Source organism: Chlamydotis macqueenii, chromosome 12 (assembly GCF_036417535.1).
Source record: "Chlamydotis macqueenii isolate bChlMac1 chromosome 12, bChlMac1.mat, whole genome shotgun sequence".
Taxonomy (NCBI): Eukaryota; Metazoa; Chordata; class Aves; order Otidiformes; family Otididae; genus Chlamydotis; species Chlamydotis macqueenii.
In genome coordinates this window covers 1,663,537-1,688,539 of record NC_141567.1, presented here as the reverse complement: position 1 = coordinate 1,688,539, position 25,003 = coordinate 1,663,537, and the positions used below count along the sequence as shown (strand labels likewise).

At 40.7% G+C, this 25,003-nt stretch overlaps 1 protein-coding gene across 2 annotated transcripts in view; it reads left to right on the top strand.

Moving 5' to 3' along the window:
* The window catches only part of PIAS1 (protein inhibitor of activated STAT 1), a 60,210-nt gene that overhangs the window by 5,214 nt on the left and 29,993 nt on the right, over window positions 1-25,003 (top strand). For both annotated transcript variants that reach the window (XM_086756967.1, XM_086756966.1), the window contains exon 2: window positions 19,290-19,734. In XM_086756967.1, the coding sequence (XP_086613093.1) occupies window positions 19,290-19,734 (445 nt within the window). The remainder of the gene's footprint in view (window positions 1-19,289; window positions 19,735-25,003) is intronic.

The window sequence follows — 25,003 nt, the reverse complement described above, 5'->3', positions numbered from 1 at the left end:
GAGTTTGAAGTAATAGTACCTTTCTGGCTGTGAATCAGTGTTGTGAAAGGGTTACTCTGTGGGGCCTTGGGATCGCCCAGTGTCCCAGAGGATTTGTGGCTGGGAAATGGATTGCATCTCTTGCAGCTTTTCTCTTAGATGGTGATATTGGTGTTTGGTCCTTTGGCCCCTCAAGGAAAGGATTCTACCTACAAACTTTAAGTTGTCTTAGAAATGTGTGTTTACTTTTACTGCTGTGCTTCCACTTTAGAAACTTTTGCTTTGGTAAAAGATGTTCCAGGTGCCCTTCCGATGGAGGACTCTGCTTTATCGCCCTCCGTAAGAAGCAGTAAAAGCCTTCTGAAAGCCACAAGTTCAGTGAAGAATACAAATGTGCTTTTTATGTTAAAAAGTTGTCAATACATACGTTGTGTGTCTCTTGCACTCCAGCTGCCTCAGCTCATGCTGTCCTCTGTAAGTAGGAACTTCTCCTCTGGTTAACACAGAAATGTGTCTGTAAGAATCACAGAAATACTTGTCCTGTTCTTAAGGGGGGAGAAAATCGGAAATGTATTGTTTAGGTGACTGCTATGACACATACTTGGGCAGCTGAATTTTGGATCCTCTTGACCAAATTCAGGTATTGATTGTCTCATTGCTCTGTTGCTATTCCAGCTCTGCATAGACCAATAAATGCTAGGAGTGTTGGTTTGGGCTTTTAGGAATGATTGGATTTTGTGATGCAAAAATTGCATGTAGTACCTTCAGTGGTAGTCTGTTCATGAAAATAAATGCCTTTCTTAAAAGTAGATTCTTTTGCTAGTTAAAGGGGGAGAGGATGAGAAGAAAGGAGTTCCAGTAGCTTACAAAAGGATGCTTATTTCTGTAATTTTACTCAACGTTATCAAAGTCATTTTGAACACTAGTCACTGCCATAAAATGTGGCTGTTTCAAAGTGAATTTGAAGCTTTGGGGCTACAACAAAAAGTAGATGATATTAAACCTTTGAAAATGAGATTATGTGGAGTTGAGGATGGAGACAGGAGATGCTAGTTTATCTAGCCTTGTTCTGATCTTCCAAATTTTTGATAGTAGCCAGAACCAAATTAAACTAGGTCATATTGTGTTATTTTTCTGTGTGCTGTTGTACAGACCTTTCTGTTGTCATTTATTTTCTTGTTTTGCTGAGACTCCTGTGTCTGCAGCTGTATTGATCCAGGAGTTTGTCAGCAATTTGCTTAATCTTATTCTCCTGTTGGGATTAGGGATGGCTGGAGATGTAGTGCCATGTCTCGGCTGTAATATTCTGTCCCTTGGCAAACACTGGAGGGGTACCAGAGTGCTCTGTAAGCAAGCATTGGATTTCAAGACTAGGGGAGGGTAGGAATTAGCAGAAGGTAGGTATTATGGGGCTTGTCTAGAGTATGTGAAACAGAGAAATGAAGAGCTAGTGTACAATTAGACTAGAGGTCAACCTAAGCTTGACCTTTATGTCTATAGGAGATGATATACGAGAGATTTGTATAGGAAGAGGCATGGTAATTAATGGAGAAGGAAAAGGAGCCTTTTAAAGCTGTTGCTTGGTAAGGATAGAGTCCTAGGCTATGCAGCACAGCAAAGACTCTGTGGGTATGCGAAAGTTTATTTAGCATGGAGGACAGAAAAATAAGTGCTATTCACTTAGTGCATCACTAAAGATTGCTCTGTAGTGAACTTCCCTTGTTTTGTTCAGGAAATGGTAATGAGTTTTCTGCATACATGCTAATAAACATGTGTGAGTTCTGCCTCCTCTCTGCTTCTGCCAGGTCTGCATGGGCTGCAAATAGTGCTTCAGTTGCTGGTTTGCGTCCTGGAAGTACATCCAACAGCAGGAGAGGGCAAGGAAGGGAGAGGTTTCAATCTCTGCCCTGCTTTGGGGCTAATACACAGCCAACAACTTTTCCAGAATAGTAAGCCGTCAAACCCTTCATCTCTGTAGGTATTTTCTTCCCTATGCCTTGCATATTTACAGTGCGTACTAGAGTGCTTTTTTCCCTGGTTTCCAGCCCAGATATGAATTGCCATGCTAAATTCTTCAAACCAGGAGTTCAGTGGAGCTCTCCTGTTAGCTTTTCTTGATGTTACTTTTAGTTTGACACCCAGTTGCTCCCTTGATTCTGACCATAGGTTATTTGGTCATTTTGGTTGGAAGGGACCTTGGGAAATATCCAGTTCAACCTCCTCCTCGAAGCAGGATCAGCTATGAAGTCCGAACAGGTTACTCAGGACTTTATCCAGTCTGGCCTTTAAAACCTCTGAAGATGGAGACTGCACAACCTCTGTGGGCAACCTCTTCCACTGCTTAACTGTTCTTCTGGTGAAAACAGTTGGGTGGGGTTTTTTTCTTTTTTTTGTTTTTTTCTTTTTTTTTTTTTTTTTTAATATCCAGCCTCTTATTTCAGCTTGTGCCTGTTGTCTCACATCTTTCTGCTGTGTACATCTGAAGATCATGGCTCTGTTTTCTTGCTGACCATCTTTGTGTTGGAAGGTTGCCATTAGGTTCTTCCAAAGCCTTCCCTTCACCAGGCTGAATAAGCCCTGTTCTGCCAGCCTCTTGTCAGATCATCTTGCTGTACGTCACAGCTTTGACAATAAGATAGCAACAGCATGTTTGGTAACCCTTTGTAGAGCAGGGTCTTGACTTAGTAAGACTTCTCTGTCCAGCTTTTCAACTGAGAACATAATTAGTTAGCATGCAAAATAGAATATAGGATGGAAATAGCAGTGAACCTAGTTTTACTTGGCAATTTAGCATAGGTGTGGCTCGCTATTATTTTTTTTTTTTTTTTTAAAGTGGAGGCCAAATACAATAGGGATAATGTGTTTGGTCCAGGTAAAATCTGTAATCTGAGCTGCAGGAGTGTGTCATAAAACGTGTAGATGAGAATGTTTTCTGATACATTCGTTCCTCATATTTTTTTCTTGAGACTCCCTTGACAAAATGATCTCACTTCTGTGCAGATGTTGTATCTTGTTTCCCTGGTGCAAAATCAGAGTCTTTGAAACGGTCCAAGTATTTGTGTAGATTTTCGGCTTATTGAAAAAATGTTAGAGACAGCTCTGCTCAGGCTATCTGTGGAGTTCTTAGTGCACCTAAAAAAGTATTGCACCAAAAGAAAAAATGTAGGAACTTCGGCAGCCGTGCAGAAACAAAGCTGTTCTTTTTCTTCAGTTCTGTGTTGATTTAGCAGTATCTCATCAGTGAATCTGCTGAGGCCACTTGATGGCAGGGCTTCAAATTTTTTTAATCAAATATCAGAACTGTTGTCGGTTTGAATTACAAGTGTTTTGGATAATATTTTTCTAAAGGGTGTACACCCGGGTTTCCATTCAGTTAACTTCCACTTTTACCTTATTGCTGTTAAGACTTGACTCCTTCGGTTGGGAAGTAACATTTTTATTAGAGGCTCTTGACAGCGTTGCTTGGATTTCTGAGGAAATGGCTAAAAATAAACATGTGTTATAAAGTGAATCTTAAGAATGTACAAGTAGCTGTACTGGTTCAAACCAAGGGTCCATCTGGCCTGGTGTTGCCTCTTACAGCTTCCAGAAGTGAGTGTGTAGGTAAAAGCAAAAACAGGAGAAAGAATGAGAAATTACTGTCACCACCCTGCAATATTCTCCTGGTCTTCAGCTTATTTTCAGCTCAATCCTCTGAACCCAATGGGGGCTACTACCGGGAAAAGCCATAATAATTCTATTTTTCAAATGCCTGTCTGGGTTCCTCTTGATGAACGTATGTGAAGTTCTTCTGTTCACAATATTTTGCTAGGGATTTCTGTTGTTCTTCTGCTTGCTTTGTAAGAATCCTTATGAGCCTGGTGTCAGCCACCTGCATCCACTGGTCACTGTAGTGTGCAATGAAAGAGGCTGAGCAGCTGATCCCTGTCTGCTCTCCTTGTGCAGATGGTTTTCTAGATTCCTATCATGTCTGTCCCCATGTTTTCAATTTTTTTAGGTTGAAAAGTCTGAGCTTTTGCGATTCCTTAATTAGGAAAATCATGCTGGACCTCTGTCATCCTTCCGTGAACACTTCAACTTCTAAATTTGTTTTTTTAAGATGAGACCACCAAAATCACCTGCACTTTGAGAACTGGGTGAACCAGGGATTTACATAGTATATAATGATTTCTTACTTGTTCTCTGTTCCTTTTTAAATGATTTCTAACAAAGACTTGTGTGTTTGCTACCGAGCTGATGTTTTTGTCCGTGTTTATCTGGGGCCCAGGAGCTTGCTCTAGTGTGGTACAGGTCATCCCAGAGCCCATCACGATGTAAAGCTAGGTCTGCCTGGTCTGCTTTTCCCCCTAGGCATCACTTTACAATTATGTACATTGAATTGCTCCGTCACTGAGGTCTGTCAGTGATTCTTCAGCTTGCCTTCTTCCTTACAACCACGTCATGTGGTCAGCAATTTTGTCACCCCACTGATCACTTCATTTTCTAGGTCGTTAACGAATAGGTTAAGCTACATGTGCCAGTGTAGGCCCTTGCAGAACTCCACGCATGACCTTCCTCTATTGTTTGGTCTTGGAACAACTTGCACACGTTGGTAATAGAAGAACTTTGAATAGCAAGCTAAAGATCTGTGGCCAGTTTTTTTTTTTAAAAAAAAAAAACCCCATTGTTAATGCTGTAAGAATATGCAGCTCGAGTGTGCGGACTGGATTTTCTTAGTTTCCTTTGACCTGTAGTTTTCTGTTGTTTTTAAACATGCAGAACTCTGAGATGGTGCCAAGCTGTTTTAAGGGGAAGCAGAGATGTGTTGAAACTTGTTTCCTATGTTGAGTTAACTGGAAAAGTTTTTCTAAAATGTGCCTTTGTTTTTTTGGAGTACATTCACGTAGCTTAGTAAAGGACTTGAGCTAAATATTAGTTGATTAACTGCATTGACTTCTTTGTTCCTCGGGCCTGTGTGTGACTGATGTCTTGATCCCTCTATTTTTATTTTTTCCCCAGTACTAGGCTGTCCTTTGCTTTTGCCATAGAGGCTGAGCCAGGTCGTGAAGTAACATGATGCTCACAACATCCGTACCTGGAAGCAGAAGCTACATTTTATCTAGTGAGTGTTATCAGGAGGCACAAGGGTGAAGACACTTCATGCTAAAATGCTAGACTGAAACCCAGAAGATGCTTTGTTTTGTCAGGAGATCCTAAATAATCTTCCCCACCCCATGCCTTTGGCCCGTATATATAAAAAGGGACAGGCAGAGTATAAATTCATGAACATGTGAGAGTCATTCGAATGACATTAATGAGCTGCCAAAGGCTTGTATATATGCAAATTCCTACTCCGGATGGGATTTGGATGAGTGCGGTTAATGAGGTGGGGCAATAGTTTGGTCAGTAAAGATGAAAAGGAGCGGTGACTGGAGCAGCATCCTTCCTCTGCCCTGCCAGTGAGTGGGGTTTCGGGGGAGGCAGCTCACCGCAGAGCGGGAAAAGTAAGGGAGTGTTTGTATCTGCAGTCAGTACTGCAGAAACACTGCGCGTTTACTGTTTTCACTTGGTCAGAATTTCCATGGAAGCTTTCACTTTGCTATCAGAGTGTTCTTTGAATTCTGGTTGTTCTTGTGGCTGGAGCAGCGTTAAATGCAGTATCGTTTTTGGAGTTTACTTGCTGTGGTTCTCATGTATTTGAAATGATAGGTGTGGCTGAAACTTGGCTTATAAAAACCTTCATTCCATCAAACAGTTTGTTTTCATGCAGGGCAGGGGTTATTGTGTGGATAGATTAATTGAATTCAGTCTTACTTGGATTATAAGAAAAATACAGTGCTTGAAGGATGAGGTGGTGGGGAGGGGGACAGTGTATAAGATTGATGGCACTGGGAAATGAAATATCTCTCTTCCCACTGAGCAAGTGTCCTTAGTATCTCTCCTTACCATGTGCCGGTGTGTCTGTGAAAGAAATGTTTCTGTAGGCCTTGTCTGTGCTATATGTGGGCCAGGAAAATATTGCATAGAGAACGTGTTCTTAGCTTTCTAACGCACTGTTGAATGTTTGGTCCTGGGATTAATCATTGCAAGCTACAGGTTTTTTAAGCACTGCATGCTTGTCTTTAAGCCTTTAGGTAACACGATGCAGTTAATACGTGTAAAAATACAATTTTCTGATGTGGACAGCACTGGAAGGTGGAAGGGCAGAGTAGCCCAGATTCTGAGGGGTGAATTAGGATTGTGGGGTTAGGATCAGCTTTGTCGGGCATCTTTTGAGTCTCTCTCTGGCTGCATGTTGTCATTTGAAACTGTTTTCTTTATCCTCTTTTGAATGCTGAAGAAAAGCAGGAAGGTCTGCTTCCTCTCCTATTATTCCGTCATCTTTTTGCATTTTTACATAGTGGGAAGAAACCAGTTGTTATGGGTGATATGAAAAACTGAGCTTCCTGCTTTCTCTTTCTTTGTCCCCATGCTTCTTTTAGATGTCTTTCCCGGGATACACATTCAGTGTTTGGCACCGCTGCTGCTCCATTGCTGTCCTTCCAAGCCGTGCTGGTACTTGGAATGAAATCAGTGTGATTCTTGACAGTCTTACTGATGCTTTAGTGTCCCGAGTAGCAGACAAAGAAGTCATCCATGTCTGATTAACTTGACTGACCTAGGGTCCTGAATCCATCATGATGGGAGCTAGGTTGAGAACAGGCATAGTAAGATTTTTGAAATGGGAGATCAACTTTTGACTGACAATAGCTTAGTATTAGTTCTGTGTCGTATTGTTGCATGTAATAAATAGTTGCATTTTTAAATGCATCTGTACAGTTAGGAATAAGTTAGGCTTTTGTGTCCGTTTAACTGTTCTACAAATAGTCAGACCTGTAATTTGTGTTTCCTATTGTGCCGTGCCAGACAATAGCTCTTCTGAGTTTGAAAAACTGTCTCTTCTTGAATTACTGGGTAGCTGCATGTGGTTCACACGCAGTTTCTTGCTAGCACTTTGCTGTTGTGTGGCTACTCTCTATTCTAAATATCTTGTTGTGAGAGAAAATGAGCCGGGATAGGTAAGAGTGATTTGACTAGGTGGTGTTCTGCTCTGGTTGCGTAGCCCTGTGTGTTCCTAGGATAGCCATGTCTAGTCATCTTCCACTGATGAACCATTCCCGCATTGATCCCCTCTTCTCCTGTTTGTCTCTGGCCATGTTTCTGAGGTTTACAGTATGTATTTTGAAATTATTTGCCTTTTTGGATGACTGTAGGACCAGATATATCATACATCTTATTTGTAGGTCTTGATTCCCTTTTTTGACTTCTCCTTCAGTTCTGAAAAATACTCTTACCTACAGAATCTAAGGTTGGAAGGCACCTTCCAAGGTTGTCTAGCCTGTTAGTTCCCTGCAAATCTGCTTACTTGATGTAGCTGCGTGAAGAGCTCTCTGTGGCGATGCCAGAGTTCCTCTCCTGAACCATCAACTACGTAATGAGAAAAACACATGAGGAATGTAGGTTTTCCTCCAATTTTGACTACTTCATGTTTAGTAATTTTGAATTTCATGTGCAGTTATCTCTTAACTTGCTGCAAGTGGTTGTGGACTAGAAGAATCAAGTAAACATGTGAATGCTATTTCTTGGTCTTGCTTTTAGGCTGGTGCTGGAGTTGGTTCCCAGGTGGATGTTTCTATAAAATATAAGGGGGTTGTGATTGTTCGTAGACCAGCTGATATGGTTGAAAAGCATTTCAGATGTGCAAGTTCTTTCTCTAATAGGAAGTGTTACTTTGCTTCAAGCCTTGTCTCTCATACATCATTGCATTGTGTATGGCCACTGCACTGTTGATAGATAACATATGGGAAGCAGAGAAGTGGCTCCTGGATAAATGGTGATGCTTAGACAAGAAAATATTCAATAGCTAAGAAACAAAGGACTGTTAGTCCTGTTTTGGTCTCCAGCAAACATGTAGGGCAAGCTTTTTCTAGGAAGGACTAGGGCTAAGCAAGCAGAGCAAGAACTTGGATCATCTCCTCTGCTTTGTTTCAGAAATAAATAGAGGAAAGGCAAAATAATGGGTGTCTCCTCGTGAAAGAGGAGGACAACTTAAGCAGAGAAAATGCTTCTCTTGGCTACACTGTATGAAGACTTAGAAGAACTGCACTAAAGGGATGATTTTGGAGAGCCTCACTAGAACATGCTTGAAATTAATACTTCATCAAAGAAGAGGCCAGTTAAAGATAATCTGTGCTATGAGAATGTTGATGTATGAAACTTGGAGCTTCCCTTGGTTTCATGCTGTGTTAGGCAGTCTCCCCAGAACTGTTGAGAAAGTGCTTGATTTGTGTGATGCCTCTTACCTGATACTCTGAGGAACGGTAATGTGAAAGGAAGATATCTTAGTATTGTTCAAGCTTTTAATTCATCTTGACGACTTACTGCTATATGACTACTTAAGCAGAAGTGTGTAGTTTGGCTTCCTTATGTAATTTCTATGCATTAATTTGAAGACCTTGTGAAATAAATTATGTGCAGTATGACTGTATTTAAAAAAAAAAAATAAAAATAAGGCTATACAGATGCCAGTATGATTGCTTGATGGAATATGTGTTTTCAGCTTGTTGACACAGTGGGAATTTTTGGCTCCGTTGCTTATTTCTGCGATAACAATTAAGACTAATTGTTAGTGGTAATAAATTACTAGTCTCAGTTGGACCAACGTTAGAAGGGAATAGGGTGCTTGGCCGGTGTATTTCATAGGTATTTGTTGTCAGCAGATTTATTTCATTTGTGTTCCGTTTCTTCTTTTGGAAAGGAAGATATTTTAATGGTAAATTATTGAGTATTTCCCATACCTGGTGTTTTATCTGATCTCTTAATTTTCCTGTTCTTCTCCCTTCCCTTCCGCCTTTCCTTCCTCTCCAGTTTTTGTTCTAGATGTTATTAACCATTCTTGTGGGCTCTTGTGTATTCCCGCGGTTGTAGATAAAAGCACTACGAAACGTTCTCTTCCATCTTGTGAGATGGTGTATGGGCAAGGTGATACTGGTACGTGGTACCCAGGGACGAGGCTGATGGCAGCTGTGGCCCTGTTGAGTTGCGGCTGTCGTTGTCCTTAGCTCTGTGGATAGATCCTGCTTGTGTGATTGAGCTCAGCATCTCAGAATCACTCTTCGGGTGTAATTCACAAAGAAAACATTAATTTTATCACATGCCACTTTAGCTTTAATTTTTATTTTATTTTATTTTATTTTTTAAAGTGAGAACTGGGAACAGATAACTCCAGTTTTCTAGTTTTCCTTCTCTCGGGGCATTAACATAGCAATTGGTTACTTTTAAGGGAAATGAGATTCAATTACATACTGGTTTCAGCCTGCTGTTCTGTTCTTTGCTTATCCAAATTTAATATGATTGTTAATTAAAGCTTTTTGAGATACCAGAATAATAGTCAGTGGTGACATAGTCTGTCCCCTGTGTGGCATCCTCGAAAATGGGACAAATTAGGGGTAAAAAATGTCGATAGTTTATCTAGAAGTGTTTTGGGTATATTTGACTGTATAATCTCATATCCTGAAGTGTTACCTCATTTGAAGCTAATTAAATAGCAAAAGTTTGATTGTTTATACGGACAACTAACTCTTCAGCACTAGGCCACCTATGGCACGTGGAGAATATATCACTTCGCAGTTCTGTAAGGTACAGAAATTAAGTTTGTTTTTAAAAAAAAAAATTGGAGGAAAATATACATCTATTATGGCAATGATTTGTTTTAATCAAGTGATACTGAAGCTGGCTAACACATACAAAGCAATAATGTCTGTTGATGCAGCTGAGATTTAAATAACTGCTGCAAGCAAACGTCAAACACCGAGTGTAAGAATGTAGGTCTTGGAATTGTTGTGTGTCTTGCTGTTCTGTTAGCTGCTCCTGGAAGCCGCCTCTTTGTCTATGTTGCAACGTGAGTACATTCATTGCATTCCAGGTGCATTCTTCTCCAGCTTTCCTTCAAAATTGACTTCCAAAAGCTACATGTGCTCCATGAGGGTTATTTTAGAAATGTAGAAAGTAACTAGAGCTTAATTCTCCAGTGTGCTGCTGAAAAAGAATGGCTAAAAGAATTCATATTTAATAGACTCCCTGTCTCTAAATCCCAAATCGGTCAAATTGTTTATGTAACCATTGTTTTTGTGTTTTAATTGCGTGGTTTAAAATGTATCTTTTTTTTTTTTTTTCTTTAAAATCACTGAGGGAGGGGCAATAAATGTGTGTTTGTGACTTCCTGTACGGCTTCCAGGAGCGGAGACTTCTTGGTCTGATTTTCTCTTTTGTGTGTTTTTTTTTTTTTTTTTTTCTTTTTTTTTCCACAAAGAGACAATCTTTCAGACTATTACTGGATGCTGTCTAAGTTGTTATATTTTGATTATACTGATGTAGACCTTTTGTGTTATTTGTTAGAGAGATCATAATAGGACATTCTGTATTTAGCGAGCTCTTTGGACAGCTGTGTCTGCGACTGGCTTGGGCTCCACTGAAGCTTATTGCATAGGAATTAGCTCTTCTGTCAGCCAGTTGAAAGGCTTAGTTAAGGTTAAGAACGTTCTTAATAAAAAATAAATTTGCCTGCCAATGACCCTCTCCCAGATAGCTGAAAATAATTGTCTTCATGATTAGCCTTAGGTGTAAGCTGTTTGTCTTTAGAGAGGCACGTTGTTTTGTATCCAGAGAATGTCTAAACCAGTATTTCTGCAATTACTTGTCATGAAAATCATGCTAGCGCATAGCTCTGTAAAAATAATTCCCATCTGCAAAGATAAATACACTAGGGACAATTAAGTTTGAGTGTGGCTGAAAAAAACCTGGGTCTCCAAGAATTGAAATGAAGATTACTACTGTGTCAGCAACCTTATTTAATACCAAAAGTAATAATATAGTTCACCTAGTGAATAAAATCTCTCGGGGACAGTAAAACTTTTGTTACGGATTAAGATGAAATGTGACTTACTTTAAATCAAATGCAGTTTAGACATAACTAAAGTCTTGGCAGACTTTCTCCAGCTAATCTAGCTTTCGTAGTTTGAGCAAGTCACAGCCCCAGTTGCCCACCCCACTTCTCTGCTACGGCAGTGTTAATTTGCGGCCAGGGAGGCAGGGCAGGGCAGGACACGGTGTGGTTTGCAAGCCATCATATGAAAAAAAAAAATTAAAATGCCACAGATTTAAGTGTTCAAGCCCTGAAGTGGCATTTTGGGTACGTGGGCACAGAGTCTGTTCTGCTGAATCTCTCTTCCAGAGGAAATAACCCCTAGAAGAAGAGGTGGAGCAGAGGTCTAGGGGGTGATTGTCTACACTGATTTGCCAGGTTATGTGTGTCAGGGCTTTCAGAAGATATTTCACATATATGATAGCATAGCAAAATACCACAGGCATCTGTGAAAAACATAAGACAACTTTTAACACATGGGGATTATATTAAAAATTCCAGACTCTGCCTGCCTGTTGTTACTAGCAGCCACTTCAGTGGGGCCAGAGCTGTCTCGTGTCTTGCTGTTCTCTTCTGCAATATCCTTTCACTCTTCAGTGAATTCTGTTACTTTTATCACTGTGGGTTTTCTTCTCTCCAGTAAGCAACAGACATCTCTAAGAACTTGGTCGTGTTGCTGCTGGAGGATTAGATGGAGGCCTCTGAACTGTGGGCTGGAAGGAGAGCTTAGATTTATTAGTGTCCATGGAGGAAGCAGCATTGTTCTGACCTTTCTAGAACTTACTAAATTTGAGGGTAGTCAAGTTTTACCAGGACGACAGATACATGCAAGCAGTGTTTGTGAAGAGCAGGTGAGAAAAATGTTCCTGGTACTAGTTATCTGCAGAACTGAGAGTCAAGTGGCTATGGTATACCCGGTAAGCTGTTACATGAACTGAATACAGAGGGGCGGCCGGAGGAAATTGCAGGACCTCCTGTCCAAAAGCCCTTTAGGCGAAACTGCTACAGTTTTCAGATGATCTCTTCACTGCTAGAGATTCCTGGTGTTAGTGGGTAAGTAGGTTGGTTTAAGGGTCATAATGTTTATATTAACAGATAGGAAACCGTATAATTGCAAGGAAATATATCATTTGTGAGTATTCTGGAGTGAATAATGTCTGATGACTTAAGCTTTATACTGCACTTTTTCTGCTAGCATGGGAAGAAATATGTTACCTGGTGAAACTAATGCATACAGCGTTTGACCTTAAGGAAGCCCACGTCTGTGGAGATACCAACAGTAGGTCAGTCCAGGCTATTTTTGGTGCTTGCAATACATGGACATCATTTTATTGATGCATTTTTGATGGATTAAGATCTATCTTTACTGCCAGCTAGACAAATGCATAATTTGGTCATACGGTCTTGACATGTTCTTTATAAGCACTGATATAATGTGTAAATATAGGGTTTCTTTGATTAAGAAATATCTCCTTGTGTGTGTAACAAAAGGCAAATAATATTTGTACCTGCCATTGGTTTGTACCTATTCATTTAGTGCTACCCTGCTTGCTGAAATATATATCACACTAGGAGACAGCTGGGTGTTTCGTTACGAAAACCAAGGGTTGTGGTACGTTGCATATTTATGACTGTTCTTCCGTGCTTTTGCCTCCCCTCCATTTTGAATTATGGTGACTTCAACCTTTTAGTGTTTTGGTTGCGTTAGACAAACACAGGAAGTTACAGCCTGTCATCGAGGTGCAAGCTTCCATGAATTGGTTGTTTCACTCCCTCTTGCAGATTTTCGGTAGACTGATTTCAATTTTTATAGTTTAGCCTTGATAGCTTCCTGGTGTGAGTCTTGCAGATAGGATTTAGGGCTAGGGAATGTGCTTTCATGAAGGATAGGAGTATTTTTACTTTCATGATCTCCCATTTTCACAAATCTTAAATGTCTAAGAACCCAAGAGTTTAGTCTGTGTAACTGCAGACAGCTCATGGAGCTCAGGTGTGGCTTTCTTCTCCAGCAGATTTATATCAGGGGTTAAAGAGGCTGTTCATAGCATGCAAGAACTTTCCTGTATTTTTACAGCTGGGTGTTGGAGGCATACTGAGATTAATTCAAAACCATTTCCACACTAATCTAATGCTTCCTAGTAGCTTTTATTAGAAAAAATAAAAATTTTGATTTGATATATATATATATATATATATATTTTAAACCGTCTTTTAGAAGTGCATTGTGGAGTTCCTTGAGTAGTAGTTTCTGTGTTTTGTAAGGGGGAAATTTCCATTTGTGTTGTCCTTGAAAACAGCATTGGACCTTTGCCAGTGTGACAGTATCCATGCTGTTAATGCAAACTGCAGCCGGAGCCGATCCCTCTGGGCGCTGGGGCTGAAGGTGCTGTGCAGGGTGTCAGTGTGTGTGGAGGCACCTTTGCTGAAGTGTTCAAAAGAGTATAAGGATGTAGTCGGAAGGGTGTGGGATTTTTTTTCTTGCACTTTGTCTTTGAAGCAACTTGTTGCAGTGCTTGTCCCGTTCCGTAATAATCACAGAATCACGGAATGGTTTGAATGGGAAGGGACATTTAAAGGCCACCCAGTCCACCCCCCCTGCCAGGAGCAGGGACATCTCCAACCAGATCAGGTTGCTCACAGCCCCGGCCAACCTGGCCTTGAATGTTTCCAGGGATTATTCTTAATTTCAGAGACTGCTAGTAAGCTGTTGCTAATCACTATGTTTATAATAACAGAAGAAATTTACTGTCGCTGTCTTAAATTGCTGATTATAAATGGGTGGCCTCCTGTTCAGTATCCGTTTTTTTTTTTTTCCTTTCTTTCTCCTTTTACTTTCTTCTTCCATCTTTTGACTAGTGTTTGAGGTTGTGTTTTTTTTTCTTTTTTTTTTTTTTTTTTTTTTTTTTCCCCTGTAACTTTCTTGTTAATGGTTAGAGAATTGTGGAGGACCTGTTGTATAGCTTTAGGCAGAAAATGCGGTGTGGTACCTAGCCAAATGCTTCTTGTTGTGCTGGCAAATCTTTTGAATGTGTTTTGGAGCTTATTCACAGCTTCTAGTTATCATAAACATCTGGAAATAACTTGTTAAATTCTCCAGATAGATCCCAGAGCTGATAACTGGAGATGTAGAAATACCCTTTTGAGAAAGCGTTTGTCAAATTGTTGGGACTATTCATGCCCCCGCTGATGGATGAGTATGTTGCTTTGAAGACAGTGTCTTGTGGTGCTGGTATTTTGATCAATTTTTGGTATTGTTCATGCTTCCCTATGGACACCACTTAATTTATTAAAAAAAAAAACCCTACTGACTGTTGCCTGGTTTTTATCTCTCGGGCAAGTCCCTCCCTTCAAAAAATGGGGGGAAAAAAGGTGAAGGCTCCCCATCTGTGGTGTTGGATCTCAGCAGATAACCTGTATCTAATCCTTTCTTGAGCAGCAGGACTTAGAGCTCATCTCCCTGCGTTTCAGACAGGTGTTTTAGCCCCTGTGTGTTGTCCAGTCTAGAAGGGGTGTTCTCCGCCTGAACCTGCTTGTCTTCTTAGCTGCGCTTCTGAGTCACCTGTCAGTGAGACCAGCCGTGCGGGGTTATCGCAGGCGTTTCTTATCCAGAGGCTCTAATACTTTTTATTTCTTTTTAAACTTAATTCCCAGCCTCAAGAGATCAGTGGGAAAAGGTCCAGTTCTTGAAAGCAATTTTCTTTGGTCTGACCTGTTAACCTGTGCTAATGGTTGGATTTCTCTGGCAAGGAAGCTGTTCGGCCTGAGCGTCTTTCCTTGATGGCTGGAATGACTGGGCTTGTGTGGAAAACCATTCTTTAAAAAATAAAGATTTATTTCTGCTATTTTTCTTTGCAGAAGGAAATAAAAGCAAATGACTTTTAATGTTGGCTGCTCTGTTAGAAGTGAAGTGTTCTGGTAAAGTATTTAGTCTGAGTGCCTAACCAGCGTTCGTAAAGCAGAATGGTCCTGTTGTGTGGCATAGACGTGTTTCTCCACCCAGACATGCTTGTTTATTGAGAGAACTCAGTGAGTCAGGAGCTACAAAACATGCGGTGACGTTGCAGTGTGTACTAAGCAGCCTGATGCTTTTTATTTCGTAGGCCTTTTGTGGATCTCTTGGATGAAACCTCCTTACCTCTTAAGTGTCTACATGCAATTTTTTTGGGGGGGGACTTAAACAATTTTCATTTCTGTTAGCTTTAAAAAAAAAATGTTCTGACTTTCTTGAAAGACAGCACTGTAGGTAGAACATCCTTTCCTGTTGATAGTCACGGGAGAGAAGTAGGCGGATGACGTAGGATGCTGCCCATGGATTGCTTTTGCATCCTTAAGCTATTTTCTTCCAAACCTTATTGGCTGTCTGAAGTAGGTGTGGAGCGGGAATAATCCTTGTTTCCAGATGAGTTGCTTGGGAATGTTTCCTCAACATGCAGAAATAGGGAGATGCACCCGCTTACGTGGCAGCGGCATGAACTGCATCAAGTGGCTGGATTGGCACAATCTGGCAGGGAGAGAAGTGGCATGGATTTGGAAACAAGCAACTGGGAGGTGGGAAAATAAACTGACCTCTGCTTGCGTGGACCTTCTGCCTGACGCGTACAATGAGGTGGCTTGTCTTAAGACAACGAAATGCCCCTGTGGCTTTGGGAAAGATGGGCTGTGGTCCCAAGGCTTGGGCGAGGGGCTGTGGGCTGAGGGGGGTATGTGTAATGAGCCAGGCAGTCCCGTGACTAATGCAGCTTCTGCGGAGGGACACGTGTTTGAGTTGTGTTGTCGAGCAGGAAATGTCAGATGTATGTTTATAGGTTTGAGTTACCCTCTCAACTCTGAAGGTCTTTACAGCGAGTCAAAATAGAAGTGCTCTGCTAAACCGAGATAAGTTTCTGTAAAGCTTGTTCTTACTCTTTTACACTTTGAACAATTTTTCTACTGTCTTCACCTCTCTGAATTTTAAATATTTTTTTGCCTAGATATGACAGGTACCAAAATTAAAGACATCATCAGAACACCGAGTTTGGTTGATACTGGGATTTGTGGTATCTGAAGCTGTCCTGCAGTCAGCTTGTGGTGTTTCTTACGCTGAAGTTAGGCAAGTGGCAAGTAGCGCAACCTTTTTGTAGCTAAATAGCATCAATTTCTAGTGCCCCAGTGTGATGTTTGTAGGAACCATGTATTTACCTGTACCGTGAACACGTAACTAAACACCTACTTATCTGTAATTGCAGTTTGCAAGCTATCCTTCAGTCTGTCCTTGGTAGCTGTGTGTATCTTTTGGTTTTGTTTTTTTTTTTTTTTTTTTTGTGACTTTCTTTTGTGTTCAGAAAGAAAAAAAACAAACACTTTGCCAGTTTTGATAAACAGCCGGAGGTGGGAGCAGTTATTTGCATTGTGGATATTTGCTGTTTTGGGAGCCAGCCTCTTTGTGGCGGGTTTTGTAGCTTGCTGCAGATGCAGCTGTGCTGCTGTGAGTGATCTTTTCACTACTACACTTCAGGCAACAGGAGGATTTAAAAAAAAAAAAAAAACAAACCAAGATTTCCTGAAGCAAAACGCTTTGTATCGTTGCCCTTCAGCTTTGCTGGTGTAACTAAGCCAGCAAGGGGTTTGAATTGTGATGAGGTGAGATGTGACAGGAAAAAAAATATATACATTGCAGCTTTTTTTTGGTGTATTTATTTTGTGCGTTTGACAGCACTTGGTTTGTTTCCCTGCTATAATTATCCTGCCTGTTCTAAGATTAGGGTACCAGTGTGACATGGGCCAAGGGCTCGTAGCCTGGGTGCGCGGGCAGTGGCACTTCTGCTGGTAGAGCTGGATTGTGGCCTCAAATAAAACACAACTGTGGTGGAGGAGGGGAGAGGAATTTTCACGTTCAGAGTGCAGCAGCGTGAGAGGCTTTTGCCAGCACGGCCGTCTGTCGGGCCCTGCTTCCCTGTGCACCGATTGACACGATCCACCGGCAAAACCCTATGGATGTCCGTGTGTGGGAGTTTTTAAGGCATTGTCTCTTTTTATTTGTGAAGGAAAGGTTTATCAATGAAGTGTGAAGCTGTAATCAAACCACCAACCTTTATTGCTGTTTTTTTTCCATGACTGTATTTTTAATTGATGCATCTGATGGTGCCCTCAATGTTGCAAATAAAAATGTTCTCATCCTCCTTTGTAAGGAATGCAGCAGGGTGGGGAAGATCCGGGGAATTTTGTTTTGGTTCATGCGTCTGGCTGCACTACGGACCCTGCTTTCTGTGTGCTTATTTCTAACTTGCCTATACCTTCACAAAATGGAAAACATCCAACATGTAGCAGGAGCTTCTCTGCTAGCTCAATTATTGTTTAATCCTTTGTGGTTTTTGCAAGCTAGGCCTGTGAGTTTATTGCAAAACAAGAATAGAGCCAAGCTCTGAGAGGTTCTGGCTGTTCAGGAAGTGACTTTTAATGGTGATGCTAGCAGGCGTTAAACCCTTCAGCTGTAACTATGTATTCTGTTGAAGAAATGTTTGTAAAGCATTATAAGTAGTGTTTTTCCATGTTTCAAATCTATTTGTTTCACTTTCTTTTCAGCTGTCAACACTTTGCATTGTAACTGAAATGCCTTATTCTTTTAAGACATCTCTGTTTCTTACAAAGCACCTAATCTGTTCTCATTAGTAGCTCCATGACAGTCCCGTAGCTGAAAGTGTGAAGTAGGTTCTCAGGGTATTCAGAAAAAAAAATGCCAGCAAACTCCTGTTACATCTGAAGTGTTTGTGGTAGTCTGCAGCAAGGTTGATCCAAGACTTGCAGTAAGGTTATTCAGTTGTATTGGTGTGATTCAACAGAGCAGAAATTTTGTGGCAAATTTAGTTAAATCTATCTCATTAAATACGTGAATCATCTAATTTAGGGCTTTTAAATAACACAAAGTATTTCGGTACAGGGAAGTACTTCTTGTGGGCACCTGGGCCTTGAAGGGCTCTTGCAGGTGCTGGAGGCTTGAGGAGTTGATAGGGGTTTCAGGCTGCTTTTGCTAAAGCAGGGATAATGTACTTTTTAATATTAGCTCTTTAGGTTTAAGAATGAACTTCAAAATAACTTAAGTAATGTGTGTCTGAATACTTCGCATAGTTTGAAGAACCTGAGGTGACGGGAGCATTTGTACCTTATTTTAAAGATTGCTTGGAAGTGCAAGTGCTAGTTTGGTTGTTCAGCCTTCAGTGGCTGGGAAGTTGCTGAACCCTGATATGCGGACTCATCTGTTTTAGTCCCAAATGTATACTTCAGGTATTATTTTGGATTTGATCTTTTGGAATGGCCTAGAAAATATTCAGGGTATTTAGTGGTTTCGTTCAGAAGATCCAGGTAGCCAGTTGCGATGATGGGCTGTAGGCATTGTACTTTCTTATGATTACTTGGGAATCCAAAATGCTGCAGGAATATAATTTCAGCTGGGGTTGCAGGCCTTGTGATGGTGAACAAGTCGCTCTCAAGAACAGAAAGAGCTTTTCAGTAGAAGCTGGGCTCCTAAGTGCTTACTGCGCAGCGGTGATTGCTGGTTTTGATACTTTGCATAGTGTTTTTTTCAGTTCCTGAAGAAGTGAAACCGTTTACAAGTCTAACTAGTTTGATTCATTAGACCATACTGGGAGACAGTAAAAGGCTGTAAATGGAGATGCCAATTAAAAGAAGACAAAGCCCAGCTCCCCCATCCAAAACAGAGCATGCCGCTCTGATTTCAAAAGTAAGGAAATTGAATCAGAAGTTTCCTTTAACTCAGTGATGATCATTTGAGGTTCCACACAACTCGGATTATAGTTTCTCTTTTTCTTTTTAACATCGGTCATTTCTCTCTCTTCCTTTGAACCTGTATGGATTAGTTATGCTGTATGGCACAAAGTAAGGGAGGGACTTGAAAGTGAAGTAGGCTTCCAGAGTTAAGGACTGGCACAGCTTTTAAGTGCAAGTACTGGAGACTTGGATATTGTCAGTGCGTGACTTTTTAGTCATCTAGCTGGAAGTAAACAAAGATGTTAACATTAGAGATGCTAGCAGAACAGTGATTAGAAAATAGTTATGTTTACAATCTTTATTTTGTACTGGCAACTTGTCCTTCTCTCAGTTGTTCCCCCCTCCGCCCCCCAATATTGCTGTCCTGAATTGTGTATGGCAAATGGAAATCCCTTTAAAAATTGCTCGTTACAGACTTTCTAATTAGGTATATCTGTCTGTGAACAAGTACTGTTTTACATTGTATATCAGATAATCAGTGGGGGAAGAGCAGTGATGGTGTGCCTTTAAAAACTGTATGCTTAATGGGATTAAGCCACATTCTAATGTTCGTGTTTAAGATGATTTAACTTGAATACTAATTTTTTGTTTTGTTTCTTTTAAGCAAATGGTTATGAGCCTTAGAGTTTCTGAACTGCAAGTACTTCTGGGTTACGCAGGGAGGAACAAGCACGGACGAAAACACGAACTTCTCACAAAAGCACTGCATTTGTTAAAGGCTGGCTGCAGTCCTGCTGTACAAATGAAAATCAAAGAACTCTATAGGCGAAGGTTCCCTCAGAAAATCATGACACCTGCAGACTTGTCTATCCCCAGCGTACACTCAAGCTCCATGCCAGCAGCTTTGTCTCCGTCTACCATTCCACAGCTCAGTTACGATGGCCACCCTGCCACGTCACCATTGCTTCCCGTTTCGCTTCTGGGACCTAAACATGAACTGGAACTCCCCCATCTCACATCTGCGCTCCACCCTGTCCACCCCGACATAAAACTTCAGAAATTACCTTTTTATGACTTGTTGGATGAGCTGATCAAACCTACCAGCCTAGGTAAGGTTGCAAATGTTGTAACAATATTTGAAGTTGATTTTTTTTTTTAATTTTTATTTTTTTTTTAAGTAGTAGTGGGTGAATTCAGCTGCTAATGCAGTAACTGGTTAAATATTGCATCACACCAGTGTTTAGAGAATTGCTATTTTTGGTAACTTTTGGAACAGATTGTTCTACATGACATCTTACGTAACACTCATTAGTTGCTTTAGCTGAGCCACTAAATACGGTTCAAAGATCCGTTATGTTTAAGGGGTGAGTTTGACAAGAAACAAACTAAATCTTAGAAAAAGGAAAAAAAACCTATCTGCTTTCAGTAGCTCTTATAAACCCTAGAGTTTAATTGTTTAAAAAAACAAAAAAAAATACCCCCCAAATCAATCAAGCCCACAAAATCTTCTCATCTATGCTGGGAAAGAATGCCAGGCTAGATATTTGCTGTGATCCATTCTAGGCTGAACGTCTGAGTTTAGGAAGACTTGTGGTTCTTTTGCAGTTGTGGCTACTTTTCTTTAAAAGGTCTTTTGTATGAAGGTATAAATCACTTGTGTAGCTGCTGCGAATAATCTGATGCTTACAGAGCATTATATAACAATGTGTGATTTTTCTGGCTCTGACTCCACGTAGCACTTAACAGCGTGGTTAACTTTTAATGCTCTTAAATGCTGCTTAAATACAATACTCCTGTTGATTTCTGAAGGGGCTCCTTGCATGTTAGAACCTTCTGCTGTCTTGGAACCCTGGAAAAGATTCACTGTAGGAATAGCAGGTAGGAGGAGGAGATTTCTGAGAGTAGATATGGGAAGATGGTGGGTGAGTGAAAAAAATGTCCTTTGCGAAAGAGGTCCTTGTAAACAAAAGTGAGCAGGTACTTTACGTTAACGGTCTGAACAGCTACAGGGGTATAGAAGGCCTGGAGGATGTGAGTAGTGATGGTGGCCTGCGGATTTCTGAAGTGTGGTGCACAGTTGTTTGTGTATTTTTAAGTGTTTATAACTCAGACATTGAGGGGAAAACAGATAGCTTTTGATAATCTCATCTTCTGGTTCAGGTATTCTTTTAAGAGGTATAGTGTATCTGTTTAGCTGTAATCTAAAACCTAATTGATTAATAAGTATTCCAGGCAATGCTGGTGGTACAGAATAATTAGGTACTCAGTATGTGTCTCCATCATTTCTACATTATAAATACTTAAAAATAATGCTCTAATTTCAATTAGACATTCCAATGCAGGGATTATGATAATGCATTTATTCCTAGAGGTGGTAAGAACCCTTTGCTGTGAGTTCTGTATCTGACAAACCAGCTCTGAATGAAGAGGTCGTAACTCATGCTCTGTCATGTCTTATTGCTTGAGGAGTTTCTATACAATAGGGTACATTTTCCCCTTTGTGGACTCTGAGTGTCAGGGCAAGAAAATGGAAGTGGGTGAAACACATTTTTAAGCAATCTTTATTCTTTCGGTTAACTTAAAGGCATGTTTGGGGGTTTTGTTTTGCATGTGAACCCTGTCTGCAGATGTCGTTCTGTTTGAAGCAATACTATTACAAAGCTATTTTTCTTGTGCTTTTTGAGGAAGAGTGTGCTTCAGTGTCTATGCATATAAGAAATTGTTGTTCCCTTTTGTAGTGGAAAGTAGTTGCTACAGATTGTAAAACTGTGAACAATAAATGTCATGAAGGTGTTTTAGAGTAATAAATATATTTATGATAATGAAAAAGCCTGTTGGATTAATAACCAGTGGTATGCAGCTTTATACACTTCTAGAGCAACTTGGAGCAATTATGCATACAGCTTAGGAGTTTGAAATGCAAATATGGGGCAGACTTGTGTTAGTTTTCGCCATTTATGCGGTTACTGCTAGTCTAACTAAAAACAGTCTTAAATGATTGGGTGAATATTTGCCCCAAATGGCTTGGACATCCTTCTCAATGATGCGAACAGCGTGAGTTTCCTCAGATGTCGAATTTCTAGTTTCCCTGGCTTTGTTTTCAAATGGCAGATGCATATTACAAACACTCAGAACTTCGTGGCATTTGGCCAGTCTTTCAGCCTCTCCTGCTTGCTTTTTCCCATCAGATTCCTCATGGGTTAGGGCTAAGAAATTTTTGAATTTACTCAGTTTCCCTCCAGCACAAGAATGAACCGATGACTTGATGTGAGATTTAGAATAATTATTTCCCTGTTTAAGATGGAACTTACAGGAATAGAAAAAAATGTGTTTGTCTGAGAGAGAGAATGAGTGTGATCGCTGCTGATTTGAGGATCTTTAGATTCTTCTGAAATGATAGTCATTGCATAAAAGTTGGGCAAAGCACATCTTCGGATGTGATTCTCCCCAGTCTTCCCCAAGTCAAGGTGCAGTTGCTTGAAAGTTTTGCCCTAGAAGAATTTTGTCCCATCAAGCCACGATTATTAATTTGAAAAACAATAATCTGACAAAGCCTTGGGGAAGGCAGTTGTGCAGTAGGGCACTTGAAGATGCGTTCTGTACCCATGTATTTTATGTAGGTGGGTGGTACACAAGCTAATGTGAATAACAGATAAGGAAATTAAATTTGCTAACTATTATTTTAAATGTCAAGAACAAAAGGAGGAAATGGATGTTACCTTCTTACACTTGCTTCCTCAAAGTGTAGCTCTGCACTGTGATGAAAATCCACAGCCTGACTGCTCACTGGGCGGCAGTCATGGCAAGGGGGCAGTGCTCTGCCCAGCTGTATCCCCCTCCTCACCAACAGCTGTTGAGGATCTTTACTGGGGCATGGCTGGCTGAAGCATGTGTGACAAGCTAGGGTTAGAAGCCTGTTGGCTAACTTTTTTTTTTTTACTTTCTCTGGCTTACAGCAACCCATACGACTTGTAGCAGTGAGTAGGATGCTTGCGGAAGAGCAGACTTGCCCAGCTAGTTGAACTTGTAAACTCAGCCTGTGCTACCTCAACCTGCTCTTGTTTGAAGAACTGAAAATAGCAGCTAGGCCCTGCTGACTGTGGGACTCTTCTCCTGCTGTTACTCCACTCAGATAGCAGAGTCTCTCGCTTCCTTGCGAGTGTTTCAAATCCACGGCTCCTGCGTAGCTGGCTCAGAGCGGCGTGGCTAATACTGACAGTTACGGCTGTGCTGTCAGGGGCTGAGAGCGTGTCCTCTGTGCTGTGAGTGGGCTTGCTTATCTGAGACGAAGAGATATCTGCCCGTGTTCAGTGGAGCTGTTGAATATGATCCATGTTTTATTAGTCATCCTCATTGCAAAATTGAGAAAGCATCTGTATTGGATGCTTTTGGGTACAAGCCAACCAGGAATGCTCTGTATTCTGAAAATGTATGGTGGTGGATGCATCTGTATGCTGAGCTCTTACAGTGCTGGTGAGAAGTCTGAGCACTCTGCCCTACGGTTAACCACAATCTGATGTGATTATATGACTGAGGTTTTTTGGAGGAAAAGCTATGCAATTTGGCCTTAATGGAATGTATGGAAGTTGCTTTATTATTGTGACTTCTCTGTTGTTTTTTGAATAGGAACTCCTTTAAATAGGATAATGTTGGTTGTTAGATTCTCAAGTGAAGCTGCAGCTCTCACTTAATTTTTCCCTGTTTTCAGCCCCCAGTGCACAGATACTGCTAATTGGTTGTTTTTTAAGCATAAGGCCAATTTTCTAAAAGTAACTTCAAACACACAGATAAGATCTTTTTTGTGTGGTGAAATATGTTTACTATGAGATGAGTAATGAGTACCAAAATTCTGCCAGATTATTATGGAAGGGACATCAGATAGTTTAACAAAATCTTAAAAAAGACTTCTTGTTACAGCTTATGTCATTCCCAATTGCTTTATCTGTGTAGTTGTTCCAAAAGCATTTTAACTAGGTTATAGATCTTTAGTTACCTCTAAGGGGAAATTAACCTTTTCTTTTCAATTTCAAGGATTAAAGAGTCTGTGGGCTATGCTACTCTTCTAACAGCTGTCTGAATAGCATATGAATGATCACCGTACCGTTTATTTGCTGCACTTCAGGTTTAAGCGATGTGGAGCAGAACTCTGAAACTCAGATCTGAGCTGTGGAAATCAGAATTTTTACCTGCAGGTCTCACACTCCTGGAAGGAGGAGGCAAACATCAGGCTTTTTGAGGAGTCAGTGTCCCGTACAGAAAGCGTTGTACACTGCCTGCCGTACTGCAGACGCTGGCTCCATTGGGTGAAAGGAGCTTCCAGTGGCTCTGCTGAAGCTTATCTTTATTTGCTTAGGTCTTAGTTCAACTTCTTAATCTGTGGACTCTAATAACAGGGTTTCTCCAATAAGCAGAATTTCACCCCTGGTGCCTACCCTCAAGAATTGTGTGCTTACTGACCAACGTTCATGATTCTGACTTGTATTTACCTTGAAATTTTCTTTTTGACTGTGATGGTTACTTGGACGTGCTGCGTTCTTGAAAACAGATCTTGCAGCTGATCTGGCTAAAATCTTTAGTGTGACTGTAGTTCAGGGTACAGCTATGAAACAGTCGAACAATTCAGTGCACTTAGAAATCTAAGTTGGAAACTATCAAAGTTTTGTTTGGCAAGTATTTCTCCCTTTCAAATATCAGCAAGCTGATCTGTTGCTCTTTGCAATCGGCATAATGGTTTATATGAAAGTCACGCTTTTACTGTCTTCTGTGTTTGTTGGTTTTTTTAAAATGTACTTTGTGGGAGGAAGTTCGACAAAACACTAGATTCTGAACTCAGGCTTGAGCTTTCTGACTTCCGGCTCTACAGCTTTTAATTGTGCAAGGATAAGCTGAAATATTAGCTCTCTCTTGTTCATGTGCTGTAGCTGAACTAGAGTTACACTGCACTTAAGTTTCTTTTTTTGGCTTCAACTTGCATTTGCATGTGGTATGCCTCAAGTTCATGCACAGAGAATCTTTCCATAGTCTAGAGTCTGTTTCTTTTAAGTATGAGAGTGCTTTAACCAACTCTCATACCAAGAGTTAACCAACTCTTGTGCTACAAGAGAAGGGGTGTAATTTATTACTGCGCACTTCAGCTGATTGCTCAATCTCCTTATGCGTGGAACTGAGATCACCCAAATTCTGGGACCTTATGGGATACGAATGTTTTCAGACGCCACTGCTCTGATGTGAACGGATCTAGGAAGCCACTTTGCTTCCCAAGAGCACATTAGAGGTTCTTTTTGATACCTGATAATTTGATAAGGAGTTGGGCTTGATGATCCTCGTGGGTCCCTTCCAACTCGGGATATTCCATGATTCTACTTAAAGCTTTTAGTA